This window comes from Pagrus pagrus, assembly GCF_965226575.1.
Source record: "Pagrus pagrus genome assembly, chromosome: 8".
Taxonomy (NCBI): Eukaryota; Metazoa; Chordata; class Actinopteri; order Spariformes; family Sparidae; genus Pagrus; species Pagrus pagrus.
This window is the reverse complement of record NC_140192.1, coordinates 9,743,208-9,755,807: the sequence shown is the minus strand read 5'-3', so window position 1 is coordinate 9,755,807 and position 12,600 is coordinate 9,743,208. Positions and strand designations below refer to the sequence as shown.

The following is a 12,600-nucleotide window of genomic DNA, read 5'->3' as shown; positions in this document are numbered from 1 at the left end:
ATGATACATATAGAAAACCTGTAAGGTTAAAGCAGAGCTATTTTTGCCATCCAACATATCCCAATATATAAGCACATTGGTTTTACTGGACCCTAAGTATGCACTGTGCAGCTGTATTAGAGGGGAAAAAACACCAGAACAGACTGTATCAGTAATACTTGAAATATTAAAGAGAAAAAAACATCAGGACAGTAGGAAACAGATGCAACTGATTAATTATCAAGGAGACTCAAAGAATATATTTGCATCATTCTGTACTTGTTGAAGGTCTTTTCTGTGGTGAAGGCTTGAGTGCAACATTTACAAACATAAGAGTCGTACCAAATATGATCCACATTTTAATTAGGCCAGATTTAACATTTAAATGCATTTAATCATATTTTATGTTCATGTCTGTGTGTGTTCTGTGTCTCACCTGGCTGCCAGACAGATTTTCCCTTGGGGACAATGAAGTAATGCAACACTTAAAAGAGCATGTCTGCTGTCTACTAGTAATATTTAAAGTAAATGTTGCTGCTGTATGTACAGTTAGTGAAATTGTGAATGCAGGACAAAGTATTTTTACTTTGAAGTATGTTGATCTTTTAGGGTTGCAGCTAACTAGAGCCTGACTTGTATTCAATTTTGAGAACCGATACAAAATTCTGGTACCGATATATCAACTGAAAAAGACAATTTCTTTGCTCTATCTCTCAAGCACTTGTGACAAAGACATGTAATGTAGGCATGGTATTTTACAGTTTGACAATAAATTATATTGTTTGAAACTTTACTGGGAATTTAATCATTATAAATTACTCCACGTTCCCAAGAAGCTCTTTCTACATTATAATCTCTAAAAGAAGTTTTGGTTATGGCACATATCAGACAACATTTACACTGATACAGGTATATCTGTGAGAGGCCAATTTTGGCAGATAATCTCAGCTGACCAATACATTGGTCGAGCTCTACAGCAAATGGTGGCCTTTGCTCTGGGGGCACCGGGGACATGTCCCCTCCATGGCTGATTTTGACGCTCTCACTTTTAATGACTTTACTTTCCTAGGATTGAATAACCTGTGGCTTCAAGCTTAGAATGAGTCATGTTATGTTGCTGTAAATGCACTTTTTGTGTTTTCATCATGTATTGAAGCCTAATGGATAGAATGAGTCATGATTGGTTGACCTTGACTGACTTGATGACTTGTGAACTCTTGTAAACCCTTTATGTAATTTCAGCTCCTCGCCCTCTTGATGCGCCGATGCAAGATTTTCCTCATAGTTATTATCTACTCTGGCCTCATACCGATCCCCACCATTACATTGTCTACCATTGCATATGTTTTTTCATTTGAGTTCTTATGTCCCCACTACTTTTTAGCACAATGTGACGCCTTTGTCTACAGCTAAAAGTTATTTTCATAATAAGTCATTTGGTGGATAAAATGTCTCCCTTCATTACAAAAATATCCACTTCACAATCACATAAGAGGAATTTAAGAGGTTTGAACCAGAGAATATTAATTTTTTGTCATCAAGTAATCAATTATCCTTTCAGCTCTACAAGTACTGCTCAAGTAAAACATGCATTAATTATTATTATGTTGTTTTCTTCTTAAATGAGTTTTAAAACTTTTTTATAATGACCTTTTATAATTGAACATTTGGGAACAAACAAACCATACAACATCTCATAGAGGGAAGAGAGGGAGATCTCAGCCCTCTTATAGCAGGTGCAGCAATCAGATTCTCAGTTACTTCAGGTGTGGCTCATTCACCTGACACTCAGGATACAGGAACAGGTAACAACACAAGGAATCACAAACAGAGTGGGAGGTGTCGTCACAGTTGTGTTGTTCTTCTTAAATGAGTATTTTTAAACATTTTTTTTTAATCATGACCATTTCTAATAGAACATTTGGGAACAAGGACATATATACAAATAATACAAAACAGAGTAAACAATTACCAACCTTGATGAAAATGAATAAAATAAAATAAATCATAATAAATTAATAAGATTATACATCAAAAATAGGATAAAAATATTGAAAGAAAGCTTATATCTTAATCACTAGGCGCAGAAAATAACAACATAGAGGGGAGTAGTAAAGACAGTAAGGATCCAAATTACGGACCATAAATCAAAACAGCAAGAAATGAGAAAAGTCCTCACTTATCTTTCTTGTAGTCTCGCTGGAATTCACCCAAAAGTAAAATTATATTAAATATGCCAAGAGGGATGAGTTCAGATCATCCATATAAAAATGAATGTGAGCAAGGATTAAATGTCATTAACCTTTAGTGATGATCAATTTTTAAGACCTCACAAAACCTTTGGGACCTTGAATGAGTTTTATCACTTGGAAATGAAGTCAGTGGTGCACAGAGCAGTAAATGTTGAGTGCATGTTAAAATGACAGAAGCAGAGACAGAATCATCTTCACAGTATTCATAAAATTATTTTCAGTTATTAATAAAACAATATATATGTCTTATAGTCAGGAGGGAGCACCCATGGTCCATCCGTGCAGGTGCAGCAGCAGCTGGTAGCAGCTGTACCAAATTCCACCTTTCCAAGGGCAAAGACGGGGTGCGCTTGTTTTGATCTACTGCTCATCCCTGATGGGGAACACGTACGTTTAACCACGGCGGAGGGCGAGCTGTAACACCGACCCCGCCCAGTCAAGCTGCCCGCGTACCTCCCACACGCGCTCCCCGCTGTCGGTCACGTGACAGGGAAGAACGGGAGGAAAAAGAGAGAAAGGAGGAAGAGATAAGGGAAAAAATAAACAACGGGAAGACTATTTGCCTGAGAGGAGGTGCCGCCGTTATCAGCAGGTAATAAAGAGCTAGCTTGTTAGCGTAAGACCGTCTTAAACTGTGAGTTTAACTTGTCAGCTGTAAGTGCTAGCTAGCGCTCAGCTGAAAATGCTGACGCTGGATGCCCATTTGTATTCACCAAAGTGGCTCAATGCGTTAAGCTAGTTAGTTAGTTGGCGCAGAGACTTTTTCCGTCAGACCTCAGACATATTTGTGGTTTTGTCTCTCTGTTACGGAAACTGTTAATGTAGCCCGAGATGAATAAAGTGTTGATGCGTCAACAGCTTGTGACCAAACCCCACTAAGTAGTCAGAGAGACTGAATCATTCGCACAAATAGGATTAGCTGGCAGTGGTGGAAAAAACAAACAAACAGCTAATGTGTAACATGTTAGTCTGAAACAAACTGGACGTCGACTTCTCATTCAGCTGGTGTCTTCAGCAGGATTCACAGCTGTGTGTTTGTGGTTGCTGGGTGTAACTGGAGTGAAAATAAGTGTGTAACGTTTGTCTTTGCCAGCCAGGAACAACAAAAACACAGAAGAAGATGGGAGAGGTGTTGAGTTATTAGCTCCAGATGTGATGGGTGGACACAGAGGTGGATGTCATCTGGATATGAGATAAACACGTAAGTAAACACATACTTTTAAAGGGGCGCTATGTAACTTTGTATTTAATATTCTTGTACTCACCCCATCAAAACTTTTTTAAACCTACAACAAACCTGTTTCCCTCTAATATTTGCACATAAAAAGGTAAACGCATTTCATTCAAGTATATCTAGAAACTCATGTACAGGAGGTTTAAGACCTGATCTGTAAACCCCTCACGATATCAGATAAAAAGGGCCTTGCGAAGGTACCAACCAAGCTCCAAGCTAGGATTTAATTGGCCTTAAACTCATGTATTCTGAGCCTGGCTTTTGCTCTTGCAAACTGCCAAAGTTTATGTGTTGAGTTTATTTGAAGCATTTTGTCCAATCAGGTTGCATTAAAAACAACAAAAAATGTCAAAGTTCTGACACGGACAAATGAATTGTACAAAGTAAGGCGATGTGAAGTTACACCGTTGTACTATATGTTCTTTAACTTGTACTTTCATGCTTCCTTGTCAACATTATAACTGGATTAGTTGTTGTTTACACAGAGGGAAGGTCTGAGCCCTAGTTCACAGCTGAACATGTGATTACACACAGTTTCTCCCTGTTGTATAAGTGAGCTTCATAGGTTGACCTACATTTACAGTCGACCAAGCCCATGCAGTATTTCTTATATTTGAAACTTTCTCACTTTGCTGAGTCTACACACAAGGTTTTGTTTGCACACTTGTGCTGTGACAGGTAAAATTCAAGTGTTTGAACAGGATGGCTCAGTGGGGAGGAGACAAGAGAGTGTAGGTTGAAGTCCGGTTGGCAAGGATCTGCCTCTCTAAAGTGCCTGGGAGTTTAACAATGAATCTCCTTTTATAACAGAACAAGAGCAAATACACTACTCAAGCATAACCGAAACCATGTCAGTTAGCTTATACAGTCTTGTAGCATAGGTAGCGAAGGGTCTGTGGGTTTTCTTTCAGCAAACACCAATTAGAAAAGCTTTAAGCATGACTAATAAACAAAATCTACTGATGCAATCATTTACTGGGAGGAAAAGCTGCGGACTCTTTTGGTATCCTTGAAAATAAACTAATCCATTTAACCTTCAGATGTCCTTTTTACAATGTCGTTTAGGCAAACAGAGAATCTACTGAGGAAAGAAGATGAAGCTGAACGAACGCAGCGTGGCGCACTACGCCACCTGTGACTCACCGCCAGACAAGACAGGCTTCCTGTTCAAAAAGGGTGAGCGCAACACGGCTTATCACCGGCGCTGGTTTGTCCTGAAGGGCAACATGCTCTTCTACTTTGAGGAGCGTGACAGCCGGGAGCCCATCGGTGTCATCGTCCTTGAAGGGTGCACAGTGGAGCTGTGTGAGTCAGCCGAGGAGTTCGCCTTTGCCATCAAGTTTGAAGTTGCCAAAGCGCGGGTGTACAAGATGGCTGCTGAGAACCAAGCAGCCATGGAGTCATGGGTGAAGGCGTTGTCAAGGGCCAGCTTTGACTACATGAGGCTGGTGGTGAAGGAGCTGGAGAGGCAGTTGGAGGAGATCCAGGAGGCTGCAGGAGGTGGCTGTGGAGGTGGAGGCCTGCAGGGCAGGCCCAAGTCCTCCAGGAGAAACCAAGTGGCACGGTGCAGGTCTGGAGCATCATCTTCGTCATCATCTTCATCTTCCTTATCATCATCATCATCAAGTGCCCCTCCCATGTCAATCCAGTACTCTGCCCAGAGGAGCCTCCAGGATGAGGTGCAGCTCATCCCTGAGTCTTCTAAGGAGAATGGCGTCACATGGAGTAAACCACCAGTTGCCTTGGCGAACGGCTTTGCCGAGGCAGCCCCTTCCTGCGTGGCCTGGGAAGGCTGCACAGACTCTGGGAATAACACTGTGATTGGTTATGGGGCTGATGGAGTGAGGGCTCCACCAGTGCCACCCAGGAGAAGAGGAGCCTCTCTGGAAAGCCCCGTCTCTCCTGGCACTGGCTGCTTCTCCAAACTCCATGACTGGTACGGCAGAGAGGTGGAGGAGCTGAGAGTGCAGTGGCTGCAGAGCCAGTAAATTAATGGACACAGATCATCTAATTTTCCACAGTTTTATCATTCCTTCTTCCACATTCTGCAGTGTTACACCCTTCTGAACCCAACAGAAGAGAACTAAGACTTATTTGCAAATTGCAGTCTTATCACCAATCAAAAAAAGACATGACAAAATGAGATTGATTCCAGATCTTGTCTGGCACAGGGGGATCAATCTGTCTTAAACATTGACACTATCACCATTGTACAATCCAAGATTTTTTTTTTACACCCAAAATATGCTCTTTTCCACAGTTTACTGAGTGTCATTTGCCAAGGACAATAGCAAAGAGTTTAGCCTTGTTGTAGAAAGAAACATGCTGTTCTGTTATCGCGGTATATTACCAGTGTGTGCTTCCACGTTTACTTTTGCAATGTTTTTGGGTCAGTTTTCTTTAAAGTTGCCAGGACTTGGATCTAAAAACAATGTTTTTCGATAGGTATTTACATGCAAACTACCAAAAGAAACCAACAAATATTTAATAAGGAAGTCGTTTTATGATGAGGGAACAGCACAGGATGGTGAGGAGGTTCTTTTATATGCAAATGAATTAAAGAAGGCCACACGCATAGATGATGATTTACAGACACTGCACAAAAAATCAAATGATGATAATAAAATAAAGAGCCATTTGTGCAGTTGATGGCATTTTTATATTCACCAGGACCGTTTATGGCTCCAGTTTCCTGGACTTTAAACCACTTTAACGTCACTTTAAAATGTTGATTTGTAGAAAAACAAAGGAGATTCACGGGATTAAAAGTGGTGCCGTGTGAGGAAACCTAGTCCAGATTTTCCTCCATACTCCCAGCGGGGTACATCTAACCCCAGAGGCCTTGTAGTTGCTAAGGTCAGAGCATCCTCTCTCTCGAGCCACTGGGGACTGTAGTGGGAGCCGGATGTCTGGCTCAGAGCAACACACTGGTATTTTTAGCCCTTGTTAGCCAGCGGCCAGATGATGCTTTGTCATAAGAATGCTTGTCATTTAGTTCTCTTTTTGACTCTTGTATTTCATGAAAGGAGATTTTTCATCTTTGAACTTGTAGGACTTTTCATATTATTTCATATCAAATCGTCTTAATTTGAAAACACGCTGTTGGTTTGTTTGTTACAGCTGATTAACCTGAATGTTACTGAATGAATGTAACTGTTAGAGGCCTATGTCTGTGAACATCTAACCTCATGGTTTGTAGGTAAATATGTACTATTCCATGTTGGAAATTAACACCAGCAGTCTGTAAAATGGGCCATTTACATTTTTGTTTTATATGTGCCTTATGTTATCGTTATAACAGCAATGGGAGGGTTTGACTTTTCTTCTTTTTTGACTCTAGTGCTCTTATTCTTTGTTTGTTGCAAAGGTTCATCTGGGTGCAATCTCTTTTTGACAATGGCTTCGTTCATTCAGTCGGCATCAATGCACAGCACTATCATTGCTGTTATATACTTGGCTTGTACAGAAACAACAATGTGGGACGGCGTGACGTGTTTTTTTTTTCTTTTTTCCAAACTGCAGCATTGAGGCGATATGCTTTTGACACGTATTATCAAAAATGATTGTTGTCTTGCCAATTTTATTAACTCCAGAAGAGCATTTCTGTATTTACAGAAGACAATATTCAGTTTTGTTTTTTGTTTTTTTTCACAATGATATTAAAAGTAATTTGTGAATGTTACATATTAACCATATAAATGAAAATGGTATCAATCTTGATTCAGGAGTGCCAAATGTTGAAAGCAATCTAAATGCACAATAATCTTTTTTTTTTCCAATTTGACTGATGATTGTAGTACAATTTTCAATGTCTTGGTACACAAAATAAGTATTATTTTAAATAACCAATAATATTTAACACATTGTCCTGATGTAATACTCTGAAAAGATGTTTGTTAACGAAGCATTGGACCACTAAATAAAAAAGTGTTCATACATCATTTGTGTACAGTTACTTTTTTCTCAGTACACTATGGGGGCACTATGTAGTTTTGGAGAAGAAATTCAAACTCAGAATTTTAATATTTACAGATATGTACATTTTCCATAAGTGAATAAACAAGCTGTTCTCAGGAAAATAAGGTCCTCAGAACACTGTTTGAAGCTAGAAAGGTGGCAGGGTCCGCCACATATAAACAAAGTAAAACAGTATGAAGTTGTGTTGTCCTTTAAGGTCAGTTTGTTTATTCCGTTTATTCAGTCATGAAGACAAAGAGAGTTTGTTTATTTAGTTTTTTTAGGCATACAAAAATCAGTCAGTCTGATTAATTATTCTTCCCCTAAACTACATAGTGCACCTTTTAAGATGAACAGGTAAGAAATAATAAAGTTACAGTTGGGCCAGTTGAGATTTTCTCCCTTTTATTTTTATTCTTAGACTACAGTAAGACGGACCCCCCACATTCATTCATGGTCTGGGCTGGCCTCATAAAACCACACACACATTCTTAGTGCTATTCAGCCTGTCTCTCAACAGGTGTCACTGTGCAGCAACATTAAACGGTAGTCTCAAACCTGACTGTAGACTAATCAATACTCCACGCCAGTAGGGACAAGTACATGTGATTAATCCTCTGGAGACAGAGAACAGCAGGACATTGAGTCTCCAGAGCAGAAAAAAATAATGTCTTAATAAGAGAGAAAATTATCTTTATATCTGAATTCATTGTGTTGCGCTTCATCAGTTTAAAAAATACTGCAAAAAGTGTTTAGCCAGGTCATATGACACCTTACAAATGATTGTTAAAGCCGTGACAGACATCCACAGATTAAAAACTAATGTAAAGTATCTGAAAACACTCCTGCATGGAGTCTGGACAGTCTCTGCATACCGTTCTTGACCATGGAGCTGCTGACTGCAAAGAGTAGGGAAGCTACTTCCTGTCTGGTAATTTCAACATAAAAGCACATTTCTAAAAACAACAATTTCAAAGAGTGTCACACTGTTATGTGCAAATGCCTACAGCCAGAATTAATACAGTCTAGTGCAAGAGTCTTGCAATGCATCCTTAGTTGTAATGTTCAGGGGTTGAAACTGTGTTAGAGAGGTATTGATTCAACTTAATGATTATTTTGGGAGTTTAGTTTGTGGTGTTGCTGAACTGAGAGGTGTATGTACTATGTAGTCTACCTCCATTAATATAAAAGGGGTGGATTAAATAATTGAAATACCAATAAACTGGCAACTGAGTGTAAAAATGAGGTTATCATAAAATTTGGCCTGAATAATTGGTTACTTCTTGCTATTTACTTAGACTATACACAGCCCTCTGTATAGTTGCATTTACCTAACACTTAAGTACTTTCCAGATAACTTTTTGGATTAGGTCACCAAAACATATATGTGCATATCTATGAAATTAAACAAAAAAAAGAATTTCACAACTTCCAAGAAGGCAAACTTGCCATCATTGGACCACTGACGCGACAGGGAATGATCAAAAAATGAGTTGCATAATATTGCTAGAAAATATTATGAAAAATTAAATCCACTGTTATGCAGTAAATTGAACAACTCAACAGTATAGTCTATGAATAGGGTAAAACTAGCTTTACTGCAGCAAGATGCATCAGATTGTATCACTAACAGAGCTCTTTGGCCGTCAGACTAGTGCAATACATATTTATTATATATTCTTTTTTTAAAAATATTATTCTACTTTTTACCTACTTACTTGATTTTATACATTGTGTATTTGAGTCGTGTGTCAATTTTGTTGTGTACTGGTGTTTTATTTGTATGACCATCGAGGAGTTGCACTGAAATTTCATTGTACTCTTGTGCAATGACAATAAAGGCATCCTGTTCTATTATCAGGCAGCACGGCGGTACACACAAATGTAATCTGTAATTATATTTGTGAATTTGTGTACATGACAAATATAATTGTCTGCAACCGCTTATCCTTTTTTTTAGAGGCGGCGGGGGGGGGGTTAAGTGCTTTTACTTACTTTTATGCTTTGAGTACATTTTGCTTTAATACCTTGAAGTAAAACTTTGCCTACAGTATTTTTCACATACCATGTAAACACATCCTCCCCCAGTGTCATTTGTTTGTGCACAGGGGGGCCCCCTGGTGGTTTGATCCGGCGCTGGTGCCCTGACATCTCTTGCCGTCTTATTTTGAAAAACCCCGTCGGAAGCCATTTTGTAAGTCTTCCTCTGACTTGACGCAGCCGGACCGACCGCGGCACATTTTTTTGACAGCGGAAATGAGGAGTTGCCACTTTTTTTTTTCCGCGTGAAGTTCGTGGCTGAAACTTTTTCTTTTCCTCGTTTTTTTTTTTTTTTTTCTCTCTTCTTCTCTCTGCGGAGGAAACCGTGGCGTACGCTCACAATGAGAGAGAAGGAGACGGGCTTTCCAGCACGCAGCTTCTCCTCCGGTGTCCACTTTCTGTTGCTCCTCGCCGACGTCGTTTTGACTCACTTTAGATGCTTCTCGACACATTTCCGTTATGCGAAGTCCAACTTGTTGGTTAGTCGTCGTGCTGTGGGTGCCCATCCGAGATAACGGAGAACGTGAGTATGTTGTGAGCTCCTGTCAGCTTTTCTTTTACTACTCTTGTCTTAAAGTGCTTTTTTTCACTCAATAACAGTCCAAACTTCAGCACATGGAGGTGGTGGAGGGAGGGAGGGAGGGGGGGATTAACTTAAAAAAAAAAGACGACCCGCAGCAGTAATGTGGACACATCCTCCACTTTGTCTTCACTTACGATCGTCGAAAAAAAAAAAGTGTTATTGTGGATTTAAAGGGCTCTGTAGCCGGTGGTGATGGCGAAGACTTTCTTCTTTGTAAGTCAAAAAGTAAAGTTTTCTATTAAAAATATAGCTAATTGGCGTCACATCAACACAAGATGCACACAACACGTGCTTTTTTTTTGGTAAGCAGCAGCAGCTCAGGTGTGTGTGTGTGTGTGCGCGCGCGGATGTGTGTGTGTTTATTTCTGTGACGGTATTTGGCGCAAATCTATCAGTGGTGGTCGCCATGGTGATGTCGCAGTGTGAAAGCTGTCGCGACCACAAAGGCCAAACATGGAGTCAGACATGAAGACAGTCACCTGTCAGCACACCAATAGGGCTGTTCGTAGGTGGGGTGGTCCCCCCTCATGACTGCTGCATGGAGGAGTCGGGGAGCAGACACTTGGGTTCACAATCCAGTTGTTGTGTTGTGTTGTGGCAGCAAATCAAAACAGTAATGTGTGTGTGTGTGTGTGTGTGTGCATTCCTTCAAAGTTAACCTCACTATCTGCTCTGAGACTCTTGAGGCAACAGGTGTGTATTTGTGGCCGGTGGTGCATCCCAGTTGTAATGAATGAATTCTTTAAACTCGTTGTACAGCGGTGGAGTCCTACTAAATACATTTATTGAATTAGTTAGGTATTTTTGGTTTATGCAACTTCCTACTTCTACTCTAATACATTTATTGCACCTCACCTCAGCCAGTTAAAATGCTGCTCATATGTCAATACATCAATAATGATGATCAGAGTATGTGATGTATACCTTAATGTAATTATATAATAATAATTATATTAGTTTGTTCTTTGGATTTGGATTTGCACCTTTTTTAAAAAAAAAGTTTAATCGTTTGCTCTTATCAGTCTTTGTTTGTTTGGCCATGACCGTTAACAGTAATGTTAATCGTTTACTCCCAACGCTAGCAGAGACCAGGACAAACAAAACCATTATGTCACGTGGGAACCACCTACTCTCTCTGGTCGACCAACCACTGCTGGGTTAACACGTCACTAACTGCGCCACTTGTGATTTTTTCCGGGAAATACGCCACCGATATCCAGTATACATCTTTGGTACTATAGCAAGTGCTTTCATCAGTGGGCCATAGGCTCAATCATCACTGTGTTATCTCATTCGGCGATAGATACTGACTTAACAGTTAGGTTTAGGGTTAGATGAAGATGATGCGACTCTCTCCGTTCAAGGGCGCTGACAGTCACCACCCTTAGCCACACCCCCAGCACCAGAGCTGGCCAATCAGAGCAGACTGGGCTTTTTGCGAGGGGGACCTTAAAGAGACAGGCGTTCAGACAGGGAATAATATTGTGCATTAGCAATGGACACACTATGAGAAAAATAATGTGTTTTTTGAAGATTAAAGCATGTAAACATTTTCTGAGATACATTCAAAATAAAAATATGAACCTCAAAATGAGCATAATATGGCCCCTTTAAAGTGCATTTTTCTGGTAAAGCGTCTGTACTTTCACTCAAGTAAACTTTGAATGCAGGACCTTTACTTGTACTTCTACACTGTCATATTACTACTTTTTCTTAAGTAAGGGAGTACCTCTTCCACTACTGCCTTGCATTTATATAACAATATCCATACAGAGACTCCCAAAGGTCAAAAATATACTTGTGAGGGCTTCCTCCATCTGCCAGCCCATTTCCATCACAATAATACAACAGGCCTCAGTTGAACTCAGAGAGAGAACATTGTCAATTTATGAGCTAACCGACGCATAATACATCCAATGTTAGCTGACTGAATAACATGGCTAACAGATGAGCTCTGGTTTGGGTACACAGGCGGTCAATATCAGAGCCACAACTATCAGTTGTTGGGCTGGCATACACACATAGTTGTGCTGTTCAATTTGAGCTTAGGATAGATTTTTGGAATTTGAAGCAACTTGAATGACCTTGATGTATGTACCTCTACTATTAGTAAAAAACAGCTGTTGATTAATCTTCTGTTGATCAAACTTGACTCACTTTAATACTGAGAGATTTTAAAGTGATAGCTGCTGCAGTATAAACAGTGTGCCAGAACCTCCAACGATTGACACATTTTATATAGTCTCATTGCATTTGATCGTATTTGTCACCATATCACCTACCCTACCTACCTATCTAAGGCGTATGAAAGCACATTTGTAGCGTACATGTTTACCTTCTGTGGTAATCCCAGCAAAAGGCTGATGTTGGCATTCTTTGTTCATTCAGTCATGTAGATGTAACAGCTGTAACACCTTGAGTCATTGAAGCACAAAAGACAAAAAAAACATGCCTCTAGGGTGGGGAAGTAACGCCAGCTAGACTGTACAATAATATTTTCCATGGCAGACAGGTTTAACTCTGTCAACCCCAGGCTAAAGGTTGACTCTTAATTT

The 12,600-nt window shown here is 39.9% G+C and overlaps 2 protein-coding genes across 5 annotated transcripts in view; both read left to right on the top strand.

Annotated features, from left to right (window-relative positions):
- Positions 1-2,714: 2,714 nt before the first annotated feature.
- On the top strand, positions 2,715-7,406 carry LOC311261341 (sesquipedalian-1-like). Of its 2 annotated transcripts, none has more exons than XM_084359874.1 (3): positions 2,715-2,823; positions 3,329-3,432; positions 4,531-7,406. In XM_084359874.1, exon 3 carries the CDS (start codon positions 4,560-4,562, stop codon positions 5,451-5,453), a length of 894 nt encoding a protein of 297 aa, XP_084216000.1. In that variant the 5' UTR covers positions 2,715-2,823; positions 3,329-3,432; positions 4,531-4,559; the 3' UTR covers positions 5,454-7,406. The 2 variants fall into 2 exon arrangements, with proteins under 2 accessions (XP_084216000.1, XP_084215999.1); XM_084359873.1 differs by having other exon boundaries at positions 2,727-2,823; positions 3,325-3,432.
- A 2,237-nt stretch (positions 7,407-9,643) lies between these two features.
- Positions 9,644-12,600, top strand: part of sh2b3 (SH2B adaptor protein 3) — a 54,922-nt gene continuing 51,965 nt past the window's right edge. For 2 of the 3 annotated variants that reach the window (XM_084359912.1, XM_084359913.1), the window contains exon 1: positions 9,644-9,985. The gene's annotated coding sequence lies outside the window, so the exon portion shown is untranslated. Of the gene's footprint in view, positions 9,990-12,600 lie in introns of all 3 variants that reach the window. The other variant, XM_084359914.1, reaches the window with a different exon arrangement.